This window comes from Harpia harpyja, chromosome W, assembly GCF_026419915.1.
Source record: "Harpia harpyja isolate bHarHar1 chromosome W, bHarHar1 primary haplotype, whole genome shotgun sequence".
Taxonomy (NCBI): domain Eukaryota; kingdom Metazoa; phylum Chordata; class Aves; order Accipitriformes; family Accipitridae; genus Harpia; species Harpia harpyja.
This window is the reverse complement of record NC_068968.1, coordinates 34,638,418-34,657,338: the sequence shown is the minus strand read 5'-3', so window position 1 is coordinate 34,657,338 and position 18,921 is coordinate 34,638,418. Positions and strand designations below refer to the sequence as shown.

The 18,921-nt window shown below is 40.4% G+C and overlaps 1 protein-coding gene across 5 annotated transcripts in view; it reads right to left on the bottom strand.

The window, feature by feature from the left end:
- LOC128136243 (spindlin-Z) overlaps positions 1-18,921 on the bottom strand; it is a 112,420-nt gene that overhangs the window by 27,805 nt on the left and 65,694 nt on the right. For 4 of the 5 annotated variants that reach the window (XM_052775498.1, XM_052775499.1, XM_052775497.1 and 1 more), the window contains one exon: positions 15,810-16,035. The exons of the other annotated variant lie outside the window; for it this stretch is intronic. In XM_052775498.1, coding sequence (XP_052631458.1) covers positions 15,810-15,861 — 52 coding nt within the window. In that variant the 5' untranslated portion in view covers positions 15,862-16,035. The remainder of the gene's footprint in view (positions 1-15,809; positions 16,036-18,921) is intronic. 5 annotated transcript variants of the gene reach the window in all.

The following is an 18,921-nucleotide window of genomic DNA, read 5'->3' as shown; positions in this document are numbered from 1 at the left end:
CCAATGATTGTAAGACAAGTATGTATAAGAGGTAACTTTGTGTTATAAATATGTGAAGGTTTTGCAGTAAAGCTGAAGCTTGCTTTATCACTCACATTGAGTCGACTGCTTGACTTCCCTCGCTCGTCGCACTGCTCTGTGTGTATATTGGCGTCTCGCACACCGGGTAAACAACCCCACTTTTGGGACAACACTCCGGCTGCAGTTCCTGTTGCGCAGCAACTTTTCTCCTTCTTAAATATGTTATCACAGAGGCGCTACCACTGTCGCTGATTGGCTTGGCCTTGGCCAGCAGTGGGACCATCTTGGAGCCGGCTGGCATTGCCTCTATCGGACATAGGGGAAGCTTCTAGCAGCTTCTCACAGAAGCCACCCCTGTAGCCCTCCAGCTACCAAAACCTTGCCATGCAAACCCAATACAAACACATCTCAGCTTAAACTGTGTAGCACTTCACATCCTCTGAAATTGTAACAGGAGTTCACTGAACAGTGAATATTTCCCCTATAGGAGCTGTAAATAGGGAGATGGAACAACATGGAATCCTTATATTTAACATCTTTTAGTTTTATCCTTGCAGAGTAAGGCCAAAACCAAAATTACCCAATGAATCTGCCTGCCTGAATCTATCTTTATTCATGCAAAGTACCTCAGCAATATAGCTTTTCCAATGTAAATGAAAAAAACACAAGAACTCTACAAACTACTTGTATGATCCAAGTTCAATAGCATCCAGATGTTTGGAATTGTATCTAAACTTCAAAGGCGGGGGGGGGGTGTTTTAAGATGTCAACAGTACTACTTTATTTCTCACTCTGGAAAGCATTTTCATTACTACTAAAGCAGTACACTGATAGCATATGTCCATACATTTCGTGTGGTTTGTTCAAACTTTTATGGTTTTAATATTTTGTACCTTCTATGAAAATTGTTTACATTTGAATGGGAAAACCCCAAGAGTGGTCGAAAGACCCAGCTCACTTGGACGGTGTTGCCACAAGGATTTAAGAATAGTCCCACCATTTTTGGCAATCAGCTTGCGAAGGACTTGGAATCCTGGGAAACCCCGTCTGACGAGGGAAAATTGTTGCAGTATGTGGATGATATCCTGCTCGCCACCAAGACAGAAAAAGACTGTATGACGTGGACGGTGAGTCTGTTGAACTTTCTGGGACTCCAGGGGTATCGAGTATCCAAGAAAAAGGCACAAGTAATGCAACGCAAAGTGAATTATTTGGGCTATGAAATTAGTGCAGGACAAAGAACTTTGGGACAGGCCCGTAAGGAGGCAATATGCCAAACCCAGAGACCTCGGACAGTAAAGGAGTTACGGACTTTTCTGGGAATGACGGGGTGGTGCCGATTGTGGATCTATAATTATGGATTGCTTGTTAAACCACTGTATGCGCTGACAGCCACTGAGCAGAAACACCTTGAGTGGGACAAGGAGACCGAATGAGCCTTTGAGCTACTGAAAAAGGCTTTGATGTCGGCCTCGGCCTTAGGACTCCCAGATGTGAGTAAGCCGTTTCTTCTTTACTCCCACGAGAAGCAGGGCATTGCCCTGGGAATATTAGCACAAAACCTGGGTCCATATCGACAGGCAGTTGCCTACCTCTCTAAGCAGTTAAACACGACTGCAAAAGGTTGGCCTGGATGCCTGCGGGCGGTTGCAGCTGTGATATTGAATATACAGGAAGCCCGAAAGTTTACTCTGGGCCAGAAAATGACTGTTTTAGTGTCTCATACAGTATCAGCAGTACTGGAAGCAAAGGGTAGACATTGGCTCTCTCCACAAAGATTCCTGAGATATCAAGCTATATTGGTAGAGCAGGATGATGTGGAGATTGTAGTCACTAACATTGTCAACCCAGCTTCTTTTCTCAGCGGGAACACAGGAGAACCAGTACATCATGACTGTTTGGAAACCATCAAAGCAACATACGCCAATCGCCCAGACCTGAAAGACAACCCCATGGAAAACGAGGAAACTTGGTTCACAGACGGAAGCAGTTATGTCCTAAATGGTAATCGACATGCGGGATATGCCATCACCACCAGCCAAGAGGTAATAGAATCAGGGGCTTTGCCCATGAACACCTCCACACAGAAGGCAGAAATAATTGCTCTAACCCGTGCCCTGGAATTGGCCCAGGGCAAAGTTGTGAACATTTATACAGACTCAAAATATGCCTTTGGAGTTGTACACGCACATGGAACAATCTGGAAGGAGAGAGGACTATTGAATTCCCAAGGGAAAAACATCAAACATGCAGAAGAGATTTTGAAGCTACTGGAAGCTGTCCAGCTCCCTAAGAAAGTAGCAATTATGCATATCAAGGCACACCAGAAAGTGAGCTCTGATTTGGAGAAAGGGAATGAACTGGCGGACAGAGAGGCAAAACAAGTGGCCAAAACAAAGGTAAAAACAGAAGGGGCTTTAATTCCCGATAGACAACTCTCCCTGAAAGGTAAGCCAGAATATACCAAGGAAGATCAAAAGCTTATTACAGATTTAGAAGGGTCATATAATGAAGAGGGGTGGGCTTATACCCCACAAGGAAAATTAATTATTCCTTCTTCCTTACTGTGACATTTGATACGGGAGGAGCATAGCAAAAGACATTGGGGAACAGAGGCTCTGTATAAACATTTGATAAGAGAAATCGTAGCTAGAAATTTGTATACCACGGTGAGACAGGTGACACAACAGTGTGATCTTTGCCTCCAGACTAATCCTAAGAATACCCCCAAGCCAGAAATGGGCCAGATTGGAAAAGGCAATGGGCCTGGACAACAATGGCAAATTGATTTTACAGAACTTCCAAGAAAAGGGGGGTATCGATATTTACTGGTATTAACTGATACCTTTTCAGGTTGGCCAGAAGCATTCCCAACAAGAACGGCTAAAGCTCGGGAGGTAACCAAAATATTGATACAAGAGATAATACCATGTTTTGGGGTTCCAGCAACCATATCCTCTGACAGAGGACCACATTTTGTCTCAAAAATAGTACAACAAATTAGCCGCTATTTGGGTATAGATTGGTAACTTCATACTCCATATCAACAATGGTCGAGACTTTAGCCAACACCACTGCTGACGCTCTAGGGAAGTTACAAGCCGAAATTGATTCCTTGGCAAAGATGACGATACAAAACCGCCTTGCATTAGATATGTTAACTACCAAGGCGGGAGGGGTATGTGTGCTTATAAATCAAAGTTGTTGTACTTATATAGACGAGAAGTGACAAGTAAAAACAGATATCGGAAAGATTTGGAAAGTCTCCAAGGAATTGCACCTTGTTACCATGGATGATACATCATGGGGATTTACTGAAGTATGGGATAAACTGACCTCCTGGTTACCAAATCTGACATGGTTAAAACAGCTGTTTGTCACCATAATAGTAATTATTCTCTTGTCAATGGTCCTTTGCATAATGGTGCGGTGTAGCCTATGGTGTTTTAAAAGCACGGGAGACTCATACAGTGAATGGAAGAAGAATCAGTTGAGGCGTAAACTAGAATCTAACAAATATTTTGAGAGGATGTTAGACAGAGAAACCATGTATTAACATAATAGTAAAAGAATTTACTAAATCTTCAGAAAAAGGGGGGACTGAGATGGGGGGCTAGAAATTTTAGGAGAAATATATCAGCATGGTTACTTATTTTAGATATAGGTAAGGGTTTAATGATTATGGTAAAGAATGGATTTGGGTAGGAGCTGTTTAATGATTATCTAACTTATAATAAAGTTTCAATGGCAATAGACATAGTTCAAAGGGATGAGGGACAATGATTAATGTATATGTTGTTGTAACCAACTGAAGCAAGAGATAGTTCCTGATGAGAAGCAGGAGTCGACCCCAAGAACTAGCCAAGATCGGCCACACAGTTTGAACAGAAGCCAAAGGACGACTGCGCCTGTGCAGAAGCAAGAGGTAAAGAGTTCATCGCAAGGAAGACATACAGCCTTCATCTTTACGACCACCACAAGGAGGCATTGCGCAGGCTCAGTTAGGAGGGACTTAGGGAAATGACTTCTTGGGACTAATTTTAATATGAAGCGGAGATAGGTCATGCATATGTATAGGCGTATTGGGAAATCTTATGTATATGTAACACTTGACTGTTTAAATTTGAAGTAAGTTGCCGCGTTAGGTGCGCATGACTTTGGTGGGACTACCCCCCCGTGCTGCCCAGTGCTGAATAAACATACCTACTTTACAATCTCACTGATTGTAGAGTCTGTTTCCGCACGTCACTACCATTTTTGGAAATCAATTGGCACGAGAATTAGAGATTTGGAAGAAAGAAAATAATCAAGGAATCTTGTTGCAATATGTGGATGATTTATTAATTGCAGCTGAGAAAGAAGAACAATGCACAAAGTTAACTATTAGCCTTTTGAACTTTTTGGGAATCAGTGGATATTGAGTGTCAAAAGAAAAAGCCCAAATAACCCAGAGAGAAGTAATTTATTTGGGTTTTGAAATCCTGAAAGGACAGAGACAATTAGGAACTGAGAGGAAGGAGGCAATTTGTCATCTCCCTGAACCTAAGACTCTAAAAGAATTGCGAACATTTCTGAGAATAGTTAGGTGATGTCACCTGTGAATTGCAAATTATGGCTTGCTGGTCCGACATTTATACGAGCAGCTCAAAACCTCAAACAATGGATTTATAGATTGGACTGATGCCAGGAAAGCTGCTTTCAAACAACTAAAACAGGCTTTAATGGAGGCACCAGCCCTAGGCCTGCCAGATCTCACAAAGACCTTTGAACTCTTTACTCATGAAAGAAAAGGTATAGCTCTGGGTGTCCTGGCCCAATATCTGGGACCAAGTCGGCGAGCTGTGGCCTACTTCTCAAAGCAATTATTGTTTGAATTACTAATCCTGATATTAGTCGTCCCTGTGATTTTGATAAAAGATAATCTAGTTTTACAATTGATTCAAGGTTTTGCAAAGGTACAAAATTTAACCTCAGTAACAGCCTGCCTTCCGATTCCAAAGTCAGCTGAAAATCCAATTCCATGGGGAATATTGACATTGAATCTAACCAAAACTTGCGAAAAGATGTGGGACAATGAGAATCAGTTTAGCAGATTAAATTGGATGGATTTGGATGGCAATTATTCTTTAAACTTTGAAAGAAGGAATTATAGCATTTTGAATTGTAACATTACCAAACCATCCACCTCATGGACAAAAGAATTAATTTATCATCCTTCAGGAGAAACTTGTACAAACACCCCTTGGGGCTGCCAATTGCCAAAACCATGGAGACAAGTGCAAAGAGGAACTTGGGATCATATTCAAAATATAGAATGGTGTTTGGAATTTACTGGAGTTACAGGGCTCTTATTAGATCCACCCAGAGCCAGAACTATCTATGGGAATTTAGATTGGACTAGACAAACAGAGAAAATCACACATCCTAAATGGAACTGTATGAAAGTCTATACTTGTAATTCCTCTGACCCAGAAATTCAAAGACTTTATCCAGTAGCTGAAGCTCTAAGATGGGGATGTGCTTGTAGAAATTATAGTAATGTCTTAAATGATACTTGGTCCCCTCTTAATAATGGAAGGAAAATTTGGCCTGGAATTGACTGTATTAAAGGACAGGTAGAACGTTTAGGACTGTCTGGGTGAGTAGTGATGGTACGTGGTCCACTCGCCTTCCCATGAAGGACAAGAGTAAACAATGGACTTTAGGCTTACTAACTTTATGCCCACTCTGGAAGAAATCTCCCTTGCGGCCTCGATGGTGGAATCAGGTAAAACGAGAAGATGATTCTTGGCAATCACCAAGTACTGGAACCAAAATAGGATGGGTATTGGAATCTATATTCTTACCACAGTTAACAACTCTTCAAAATAAAATTACTCTCCACAATTTTTCACTCCAAGTAGAAACATTAGCTAATGCTACTCAAACTGGGCTAAATGAACTCAATGCGCAAGTACAGGCTACTAGTAAAATGGCATTGCAAAATCGGTTAGCTTTAGACTTACTACTACTAAAAGAACATGGAGTATGTGGGTACATTGGATTTTCAAATGATTCGTGTTGTATGCACATAGCAAATGTGACATGATTTAAACCATCAGATAGACAGAATAAGACATGTAGCTCAAAGTAGTAGGGAATTGAGATCAAACAGAAAGTTTTTGGCTAAACAAAATATTTCAAAACCTTGGATTTTCTCTGACTGGATGGTTAGCTGGGCTTTTGCAAAATGTAATTGTGATTGTTATCATCATTGTTATAATCTGTGTCGCTTTTAGCTGTCTTAAATGAGCTGTGACATGATCTGTATTCAGGTGAGACTACTAAAAGAATTAGTAGCCTCAAACAGAAAGGGGGGAACTGATAGCATATGTCCATACATTTCGTGTGGTTTGTTCAAACTTTTATGGTTTTAATATTTTGTACCTTCTATGAAAACTGGTTTGCTGCTAGATGACTGTATAAGTGAGATTTGATAAATGATCATATATTAACATTATGGTTGAAACAATAGACAAAGGGTAGCTGGGGAGATAATTACAAAAGTGTAGTCAAGTGATTAACTAGCAATTATTCATAAGTTTTGCAGTTCTTTGCTCTTATGACTAGATGTTCCTGTACGCTAGATGAGAACAATGTTGAAACTGACCACATGTGATTGAAGCTGCGTTAAGCTTCAAGATCAAAGAACAAGGACAAGAAGAAAGACTTCAAGGACAGCCAGCAAGAACTTCAAATGGGTCGGTGGTCGCAAAAGCAGCCCTTCGACTCAAATGGATCCTTCATTGTGCAGTGATAATAAGTACTGTGATAATCAGTTACAATCATTTTTATGTATATGTATACTAATCTGATTAATATGCAATTAGTTATTCTATATGTTACCGAAATCCGAAATAAAACTCCTCAACACCAGTGAGAAGTTAAGAAGCAGGCACTTCGTTTATTGCAGCGCTGGGGACACGGGGGATCGCTCCTCCAAAGGCATGTCCAACTTAGTATCAAAATCCATCAGTTTTTATAGACTTTTTCTGTCAGGTCATTGTTACATAAGCTCTTTACATAAAAATGCATACTATGCTCGCTCTTAAACTTAACCTTTATAATGATTGGTCCTTTGATTATATAACCTTATCAATATTCTTATTTAAAAACAATCATTGGTCAGTTACACTTAGCTCTACTGATTGGAATCTTCGATACTCAGATCGAGATGGGAGGGGTAAGGGGGTTTCCAAGCAGCATAACTGGTGTCCATGACGGTTTCCTTAGTTTCTTGAAACAAAACATAGAAAGACCAGTAACTTCCTGGTGAGGTTTCTATGGTTAGCTATTTCAAACTTCAACAATATCAAGGTTCCTATAGTCACACATAACACAGTTCCTAAAGTTTCTATGGCTACATTTCAAACTTAACAATCCTATACATTATGCTTCACAATTTTACTTCTTAATCAAACCTAACTCTTCTATGGGATTAAATTTTGATTTCTTTACCAGAATATTTGCAACATATATAACCTGTTTGTGCTAAAGCTGTGGTATGCACGCTAGGTGGAATTATCCCCTGTGCATCCAGCGCTGCAATAAAGAATGCCTGCTTTCTAAAACTCCAAAACGAGTCTTAGAGAGTTTCTTCGACCAGCTTTTCGGTATCAACACCAATAAGCCTTGCAATCATTAGTGAGGATTTTGAAATCAAGACAAGTCTAATGATAAAGCATCAGAAACAAAGTGCTTACACAGTTCAAGTACAGGTAATAAAGCTTGATTTAGCACTTGTGTTAGTGTAGTAGTTAAACATACAATACACCAAATCTCCCTGCCTGATCCCCTTTCAGTCACAGGAAAGCTAATGTCAGAGAATATCAGGACTCCAAGTGCGTAATAACTCAAGTACAATTTAAGACAGGTCAGACAGAAGTTTTATTAACTGTGATCATAGTGAGAGAACATTCGGGCAGCATTTCCCCCTTTGCTCCCGTGTTCTCTTACAAGGGGTTGCAGGGACCTTAGTTGTATACTGTTTCAAAGAAAGTAAAGAGGTGAGGAAAATCATTCTAATGTTAACAAAGCCAGGTGTGCATTCTTGGGAAGAATGGACTCCTTAAGTAGCTTGTTAACTGCCACAATTGACACTATGGAGAGATGGCTCTTGGTGGAGCCTCTAGGAGTGGCACATCCAGTATTATCTTAGCTCAGAAGTGGGGGTTGGAAACAATCACAGACTGCTAGCTTTTAGACAAAAAGAATTTTCCTTTTGTTAGGATAAACTCCTTAGCCAGACCTCCCAAAACTTATATATTAATAATTTTCCACCACACTAAGATGATGTCCGGGTAAAACTGCATTAGCATAGCAGAGCTGTCTCAAACTGCTTTTCCTCCCATTCATTATGAAAAGCATCTAAAATAATGCTTTTAAATACTAGCCAAGATAATTACAGATATTAAAAATATCAAGCAAATGCAGTTTTTATACCTCAGGAAACTGGTTTTACACTTGAAGACTATACTCTAAACAGTGTTCTTACCCTCGAAATTGCATCAATAAGTTGTACATATTCCTTTCTGTATAACAGAAGCATGTGAAAGACTATTTCCCCAATAGGTGCTTACACTAAAGTCCAGATATAGCACAAAAAGGCAATATAGAATAGAGTATTTTTTCAGTTGGAAGGGACCTACAACGATCATCTAGTCCAACTGATGTCGGAAAAACAATCTGTTGTTGAAACCATAGGAACAAGAATGGAAGGTCCCTGCATTGAATCCATTGAAGCAAGGAGGTGAAACAATGAGGTTCTGTCAACGCTATTGCCTTACCTCTGATTTATACCACAAGTACCCAGTTCTGGCGTAGTGTCAAGAAAAAAGTGTGTCCTTAGCTAACTTAGCTTGATTTTAATATTAAAAATGACACCCACTTGTGCATAATGGGTATGTAAATGTAAGACCACCTTAATATAATGAGTTGGGTAATTATTTAGACATGTGTAGAAGTACTTTTGTTATATGAATTGTAACCAATCATGTATTTTGTTACCACTTTTTCCTTGATCCTGATGTGTATATAAGACCCTGTTTGCGTTTCAAGTGTGTGCTAGCTTTGTGGAGTTACCACCTAGCACCCATCTCTGCGCAGACATGAAACAAACAAATATCTTGACTTTGTGTGTTATTGGCTCTTCGCACACTGGGTGAAGAACCCCATTTTGGGACAACACAACTGCCTGACCACTTCAGGGCTGACCAAGTTAAAACATGTTATTAAGGGCATTGTCCAAATGCCTCTTAAACACTGACAGGCATGGGGCATCGACCTCCTCTCTAGGAAGCCTGTTCCAGTGTTTGACCACCCTCTCGGTAACAAAATGCTTCCTAATGTCCAGTCTAAACCTCCCCTGGCACAGCTTTGAACAATTCCCACGCATCCTGTCACTGGATACCAGGAAGAAGAGATCAGCACCTCCTTCTCCACTTCCCCTCCTCAGGAAGCTGTAGAGAGCAATGAGGTCACCCCTCAGCCTCCTTCTCTCCAAACTAGACAAGCCCAAAGTCCTTAGCCGCTCCTCATAGGACATGCCTTCCAGCCCTTTCACCAGCTTTGTTGCCCTCCTCTGGGCACATCCAAGGACCTTAAGATCCTTCTTAAATTGTGGGGCCCAGAACTGCACACAGTACTCAAGGTGAGGCCTCACCAACGCTAAATACAGCAGGATAATGAATGACCTCTTTTGACTGGCTGGTTATACTGTGTTGAATGCACCCCAGGATGCGGTTTGCCCTCTTGGCTGCCAGGGCACACTGCTGACACCTATTGAGCCTGCTGTCAACCAGCACCCCCAGATCCCTTTCTGCAGAGCTGCTCTCCAGCCACTCCTCTCCCAATCTATACTTGTGTCCAGCATTACTCCATCCCAGGTGCAGAATCCGGCATTTTGACTTGTTAAATTTCATCCCGTTAATCATAGCCCAATGCTCCAACATTAGTAATTAGACAAGTAATTAGATGCGCACCATGCAATCACCATATCACCATATATCAGTGGTAAAAATATGGCAAACCACCACTGCCAACACAAAGGAATAGTTACTAACCAAAAAAGGACCGCCATTACTTTCTCCTCTTACTTGTGAAATATTGTCTGACCCATGTGAAGATAAAATGTTTGCATGTGAAGCAGTCTCTGAATGGCTGCAAGCACTATTCCTTCAAGTGGTAAAGCTCATTAGAACAAATTCACGATAGAAATGCTGTTCTGTTTTTCTTTTCCCTACAGGAATTTAAAGATGAATTGGAATACTAAAAATACTAAAGTTCTGATGCTTTAGGATATCTTTTGTCCTGTGTATTTAATTCCCCCCCCCCCAAGATTAAAGGAAGAAATAAACTCTCACAACATAAGATAGACATAAACCTTATCCTACTAAGGCAACAAATCAGGTGTGCCGAGGACTTTTCTTTCTCAATTTAGAATTCCAAACAGCTTGTACAGTTTCTTTACAAATATGTTTATTTGTAAATGTATGATGTTGTAAGTATTACTATGTCTTAATGACTTAAGACATTTGAGAGCAAATAAAAATATTTTAATATATTAATTTTTAACATATATGTTGCTGATCATCTCCTTTAGCAGAGAATGCCAAACATAACAAGCAAAGCAGCAATTTTGCTTACACAAATTATCCTGAAACCTCTAGTACCACCTAAATGGCTTGCGATAGAAGCATAATTAGCATTAGTCATTCCCTGTCAAGTGCCCAATTCAAAGAAAGACATTTAAAAATTTCCCAACAATTTCAAGGGCAATATGTTCACACAAATCTTTCAAGTGAAAAATTAGTGTATCAAGTGTTTTGGGGTCAAGCACGGTTTGGTCTCAAGCAATAATGTGACTTCAAAGATATTAACAGTAATTAGAGAACAATAATGGAAAGTTATCAGATTCTATATAGCATGAATGCCATTGAATGGATTTAAGTTCATACCCTTTACCTCCTTCTGACTATGGAATGACAAGTACTACTGTTCTAACTAGCACATTCCATGAAATTCCATGTTTTAGACATCATTCAAAATAAACTCTGTACAACTAAGTTGCCATGAATATAAAAACAGAAGTTAATACTGAACAACAGCAACAAAAAAACCCACACAAAGTGATTGGATTTGTTTTATGCTTCTTCGTAATAAGCAGCAAAGAGTCAAACTTTGATAGATCTGAGGAAGGAGAAAATATTTATGGCTCAATCTCTTATGAATATGAAATTAAATATTTTCCATAATAAAAAGTCAACACAAACTCCCAACTCCCAGTCAAGAACAAAAGAAGCATTTAATTGTCAGTTGGCCTGTGTTTTTTGAGCCTGAATTAATTCTGCCTAATGTATCCTTAAAATACTGTTAAATTCAATAGCAAAACTAGGAGCCATGTTTCTGAATGCTTCTACCTTACTCTCACAGAGAAAGAAAAAGGGTAAAACAACACAGAAATAAAATAAACATTCTTTGAGGGTGTGGACTCTAAGGGGGAGTACACACATTTCAACTGGGGGAGGTAGGAGGAGAGAATAGGAAGAAGGATGGGAGAAAGCTACTAGCAATGTTTTTAATTGTTGTCATATCAGATGGTACTCACCATTCAGTCCATCAAAATTAGATGGACTCTTCAAAACAGACCACAGTTTCTTATTTCTCAGAATATCCCCTGTCTTTATGACAGGCAGCAAAAGCTGGACATTTAAAAATTATATTTCAGAATCTGCTGTGGAAACACCATATAATCACATGAGAATTATCCTTGTTCTGATGGTTCTTTCAGAATTACTTTGAGGGACCTAAAAATTCCACAGACATGTTTATTCACACCTAATATTGCCCAATGTCAACTGTAAGAGTTTGGGAAACCGGACGAGGAGAAGAGTGGTAAAATGAATTCCCGACTCTGCCAAAAGATTTCATTGCATTTTTAAGCAAGTCGAATCTGGGAGTGGGATCTCTTCTTAATTCACAAGGACAGTACTGGTAACAGCTAGGAAGAACTGTAAAGGACCATGTCTTACACTTCTATAGCATAAAACAAGTGATCACTAGACTCAAAAAGATGAAATATAAATGTAAACACAACAAGGGTAATCACAACTTATCTTACAGACAATTATATTAGATTATGTTAATGAAAAAATAGGGATTCACCTATACTGGGGAGAACCATGCACTAATTAGAAGCACAGGCACAACGCCAAGCACAAAGCAGCTGGCTGATCTACTGAAACTATGTCCTGGAAAGCTGCTCTATATTTTGACAAAATCACTGAGGCTGCAGATACACACTCTACTGTTGTGAAAAAATAAGAAACAGGTCTGGCTTTCCTTCATTTCTCCATCTTCAGTGTTATCCTTTATTTTCCAATCAATTGAATCAATTACTGCTTTTGTTGTTCTTTTCAAATAATATGACCACTATCTGTGAAACTACAATGATAAACAAGTGTTCTGTCTTTCCTGCTCAGTAGTTGTATGTTTAAAAAACCTCCAGTACACACAAACAAAAACATTATAGAGTTGGTTATGGAGTCTCCTAATAATGGCTACCTGGCACACTCTTTCCTAATATACATCTATAATTAGGAAACATACAGCAGATAATTCCATCACCACCTAAGGTTTTTTTTTTTTTCAAAAAGCAATAAAGGCCAACTACCCACAGCCTATGAAATATGATCAGCAGAAGAAGCAACAACAGCAAGGTCAGAAAATATATATATTCAGGAATATATATCCAGATGTTGGAAGCTGGCAACACCCAAGCCTAGACAACAACTAAATATGTCAAGAGTTGAGACTGACCAAACGTATATGACTTGGAGATGTGTATCAAAAAGACAGTGATACTACATTAATCAGACATGAGGATTGTCCTGGTTTCAGCTGGGACAGAGTTAATTGTCTTCCTAGGAGCTGGTATAGTGCTATGGTTTGAGTTCAGTATGCAAAGAATGGTGATAACACTGATGTCTTCAGTTGTTGCTCAGTAGTGTTTAGACTAAAGTCAAGGATTTTTCAGCTTCTCATGCCCAGCCAGTGAGAAAGCTGGAGGGGCACAAGAAGTTGGGAGGGGACACAGCCAGGGCAGCTGACCCAAAGTGGCCAACAGGGTATTCCATACCATGTGACACCACATCTAGTATATAAACTGGGGGGAGGGGGGGGGGGCGGGGGGGAATCGCCACTCGGGGACTAACTGGGCGTCGATCGGCGGGTGGTGAGCAATTGCACTGTGCATCATTTGTACATTCCAATCCTTTTATCATTACCGCTGTCATTTTATTAGTGTTATCATTATCATTATTAGTTTCTTCTTTTCTGTTCTATTAAACCGTTCTTATCTCAACCAACGAGTTTTACTTCTTTTCCCGATTTTCTCCCCCATCCCACTGAGCGGGGGGGGAAGTGAGTGAGCGGCTGCGTGGTGCTTAGTTGCTGGCTGGGGTTAAACCACGACAGGATAAATTAAGGACTCCTCAGTTAAGATTAAACAAACGTCATACAGAAAAAAGTAAAGGCCTAAATATTAACTGTTGTGTAGGGATATTAAAAAGCAAAAATAGCATCTAAAGAAATCTGAGTGTCAATTATAATGATTTTGCATGGTACAAAATGAAGGTGCCAATTATAGTATAAAATATAATAAAATAACAATGGAAAGTGTGACCATCTAAATTTTTTTTTTAATTAAGAGGACAAATAGTGAAATTTTCTACTCAACACAAAGTAAAATTACCTATTTTCATTCACAAATATCACCCTCTACATAAAGTTCACACTGTGATACCTCAAAACTGCTGTAATGTTATTGTTCACTGTATGTCACAATTACATTGTGAGAGAAAATTCTTCTAAAAGTTACATTTACAAACCTAATGTCTAAATTTTTTGAACTCTCACAGTACCCAGCTAATGCTTAGAAGTCAACCATACTGATATTAAGTACCAGGTCAAAGCCTACTTTCTTTTCTATTACAAATAAAATTCTCCTTCCACAAATACTCTGGTGGTATCAAGAAGAAGGATGGCTCATATCAGTTGGCTGAATAAAAAGTCATTGAAGCAAATGTCTAAAACTCTGCACTGGGTTTCTTCTTTAAAACTATCTATTAAAAATACTTTCAGGAACTATCTTTGAAATCGCTAGATGTTTCAAATGAGTGACAGCAAACATTAATGCAAGCTAGTCACAAGTAAAAATGTTTTTGAAAGTCTGGTTTTGAAACCAAAAGGTTTTAAAGAAATCTTCCAATATCAGTTGCTTCACTTCTGAATGAATTGGGTAAGTATTTAAAAGCACCATAATGGACTATCATTTGGGTATTTTAAAAATTAATTGAGCTTTCCCAATTTTATATGAAACTGAGTTAGTTTCATGAGATTTTTTGGAAAGCACCAACAAACAATGGTCAGGGTTAGATGATGTGCTGCACCAAGTGTCTACAAAGTTTTTCACTGTGCAGCTCACTACTGAGTTTTGCAGTACAAAATAGGAAGAGCATCATTTCTCCCCACCAAAGAACATGAAGTAATTCCAGAAGAGAGAAAACAACTACAAAGAAAGTTACATTACTCAGCTAAGTTAAACTAAAAAGCAAATAATTAAACAGAGGAATTAACAAACAGTATTCACTTTCAACATTTTCATCTGCAAAATGCTGGAATGTAGAATTCTAAACTTGCAATTGATAATTTCTAGTCCCTGTCCTGCACACTAGTCAAAACAGAATGCACAGCTAAAAGTCTGGCCTAGGTTATACAAGACCAAATACCAGCATACAGAACAATTCCTGACTGGTAACTTGATTTTTTGTTGTATCATTGCTGATAATCCTTACTACAGAGTCCACAAGATTTACTGAGATTCATTAGTCTACTGAGCTGCAAAACTTCGAATTAGCCTAACCAGTCATAAAAGGCTAAGTGGTTACTCACATTTTGAGTTTCTGCAAATAAAGAATTCTTTAAAATACTTTGACTAATTATTTCAATTTACGAAACACACAATGTAGCAATAACCTCTGTGTACATTTAGAAAAACCCTTCTGAAGTGCTTTTGAGATGCTCTTTTGCAATTATTATCTGATCAATTTCTATAAAATTATTAAAAAATTTACAGAAAGTTATAAATATATGGTGAATACATTACTGTTTATTTTCCAGCATTTCCTAGATGAGCAAAAGATAATTTTTCCCCTTAAAGTGTTAGTCTATGGTCTGGAATATCCCTTTAGCCAGTTGGGGTGAGGTGTCCTGGCTGTGTCCCCTCTCAACTTCTTGTGCACTCCCAGCCTACTTGCTGCGGGGGGGGGGGGGGGGGGGGGCGGGGCAGCGTGAGAAGCAGAAAAGGCCTTGACACTGTGTAAGCACTGTTCACCAATAACTAAAACATCAGTGTGTTATCAACAGTGTTTTCAGCACATATCCAAAACCTAGCACCATGCAAGCTACTATGAATAAATTTAACTCTCTCCCAGCCAAAACCAGTACAACTTCTTATATCTAAGTTTGTACAACTTAAATAAATTTATGTATATCCTTTCAATTCCACAGTTTCTATAATCAAAGCAATAATTCTTATCTTAAAAAAAAAAACACAAAAAACCCCCACAACCACAAACAAACAGTAACAGCTTCATAAAGCCATGAGTATATAAGAAAATCTATAAAATAAGGACACTTTTTTACCCACTAAAAAACAACAAACAAAACCCCCAAATTCAGTAATACCTCACCTGCATCAGCTCTGGACCGCTGACCTGGTGATTTTCCAAATGGGGTCTTCATTCATCTGTGTTTAAGTGAGCAGCAAAGCTGCTAGACTAGGGTGAAAATCCAGTTCTTCCCAACTCCCAAAATACCTTCTTACTCTTGTAATACAACAGCTATTTATTAATCCACCATCCAATCACCAATTTGTTCTTCCTCAAATAAAGGAGAAGCACTTTCAATTATATCACTCTGAAAAACAAAACAGAAAGTATAGTCTGATTTGAGACCTGGTAAAAATAAACATTGAAGTGAAACAAAATATTTTTTTATTTCATGGTCAATGAGAAGTCTCTTCATATTCTGTTATTCTGGACACATTCAGTAAACAAGAGGGTGGGTAGGCAAGAAGACAGTCAAATATTAAGGCTCATACTTTTCCTCATATTCTCAATGCAAGTTCTGTATCAGATCAAACTCATCCACAGACAGATACACATAGAAAAACCTCATTTAAAAAAAACCAACTTTGCTTAGTATAGGGAAGAATGACTACTTGTATTGGGTTTGTGTGGCAAGGTTTTGGTAGCGGGGGGGTTACAGGGGCAGCTTCTGTGAGAAGCTGCTGGAAGCTTCCCCTGTGTGCAACAGAGCCAATGCCAGCCAGCTCTAAGACAGACCTCCTGCCGGCCAAGGCTGAGCCAATCAGCGATAGTGGTAGCGCCTCTGTGATAACATATTTAAGAAGGGAAAAAAGTTGCAGCGGGCATAGATATGGCAGCCAGAGAGAGGAGTGAGAACATGTAAGAATGTCCTGGTTTCAGCTGGGATAGAGTTAATTGTCTTCCTAGTAGCTGGTACGGTGCTATGTTTTGAGGTCAGTAGGCGAAGAATGTTGATAACACTGATGTTTTCAGTTGTTGCTAAGTAGTGTTTAGTCTAAAGTCAAGGATTTTTCAGCTTCTCATGCCCAGCCAGCGAGAAAGCTGGAGGGACACAAGAAGTTGGCACAGGACACAGCCAGGGCAGCTGACCCAAAGTGGCCAACGGCATATTCCATACCATGTGACGTCCCATCTAGTATAGGAACTGGGGGGAGTGGGGGGCGGGGAATCGCCGCTCGGGGACTAGCTGGGTGTAGATCGGCAGGTGGTGAGCAATTGCACTGCGCATCATTTGTACATTCCAATCCTTCTATTATTACTGTTGTCATTTTATTAGTGTTATCATTATTAGTTTCTTCTTTTCTGTTCTATTAAACTGTTCTTATCTCAACCCACGAGTTTTACTTCTTTTCCCGATTTTCTCCCCCATCCCACTGGGTGGGGGGGGAGTGAGTGAGCGGCTGCATGGTGCTTAGTTGCTGGCTGGGGTTAAACCACAACAAAGAGAAACAACCCTGCAGCCACCAAGGTCAGTGAAGAAGGAGGGGGAGGAGATGCTCCAGGTGCTGGAGCAGAGATTCCCCTGCAGCCCGTGGTGAAGACCATGGTGAGGCAGGCTGTCCCCCTGCAGCCCATGGAGGTCCACGGTGGAGCAGATATTCACCTGCAGCCCGTGGAGGACCCCATGCCGGAGCAGGTGGGTGCCCGAAGGAGGCTGTGACCCTGTAGGAAGCCTGTGCTTGAGTAGGCTCCTGGCCGGACCTGCAGATATGTGGAGAGAGGAGCCCACAGAGCAAGTTTTCTGGCAGGACTTGTGACCCTGTGGGGGACCCACGCTGGAGAAATGTGCTCCTGAAGGACTGCACGCCGTGGAAGGGACCCATGCTGGAGCAGTTCGTGAAGAACTGCAGCCCGTGGGAAGGACCCACGTTGGAGAAGTTCGTGGAGGACTGTCTCCCATGGGAGGGACCCCACGCTGGAGCAGGGGAAGAGTGTGAGGAGTCCTGCCACTGAGGAGGATGAAGCAGCAGAGGCAACGTGTGATGAACTGACCATAACCCCCATTCCCTCTCCCCCTGTGCCGCTGGGGGGGGGTAGGTAGAGAATCCGGGAGTGAAGCTGTGCCCAGGAAGAAGGGAGGGGTGGAGGGAAGGTGTTCTGAGATTTGGTTTTGTTTCTCATTACCCTACTCTGGTTGATTGGTAATAAATTAATTTTCCCCATGCTGAGTCTGTTTTGCCTGTGACAGTAATTGGTGAGTGATCTCTCCCTGTCCTTATCTCGACCCACGAGCCCTTTATTATATTTTCTCTCCCCTGTCCAGCTGAGGAGGGGGGAGTGATAGAATGGCTTTGGTGGGCACCTGGTGTCCAGCCAGGGTTAACCCACCACAGTCTTTTTGGTGTGGAAACCCGGGAATGTGAGGAATTCAAGATAAGGATAGTAACTGAGAGAGGTAAGGGGCAAAACATGGTGTGAACACAGATAGAGAGTTAAGAGCTGCATGACAAGTGGGGAATTTTTGTTGTTGTAATTGTGGTGAAGGGACGAGGGGTGGATTGCGTGTAAATTGTCCACTTTTTTTGGTGTTGTGATGATATTATTTTGATTTTGGTGTGGAGAATTCTTTTTTTTGTTGATGTGAGTGATGTTTGTGAAAACTGTGTAGGTTTTGTGTGATGAATGTAGATTTTAATGATAATTCTTAAATATGTGATGCACAGAGGCGAGGGGTGGAATCACACTCTTCCCCCCGTTTCTTTTTTTTGGGGGGGGAAATACCATATGATGTCAGCTCAGATATAAAAGCTAAGTAAAGGGAGATGGAAGGGGGGGCGTTTTCGTCTTCTGGAGCAACCACTACGAGTACTGAAGCCCTGCTTCCCAGGAAGTGGCCAGACGTTGCCTGCTGATGGGAAGTAGAGAATAAAATAATTTGTTTTCCTTTGCTTTCACTTTATTAAACTGTGCTTATCTTGACCCACGAGCCTTTTGTTACATTTTCTCTCCCCTGTCCAGCTGAGGAGGGGGAGTGATAGAGCGGCTTTGGTGGGCACCTGGCGCCCAGCCGGGGTCAACCTACCATACTACTACTATAAAAAACATGCCTGAAAGCAGAAGAAACTGCACTACTTTCACCAGAGGTAGAGCACAAACCAACTACTTCCATTTGTTAGAAAACAAACCAAAATGCTTCACATGCACATATCAGAATTCCTTCTCTACAGATACGTTAAAAAAACTGTAGAAAAAA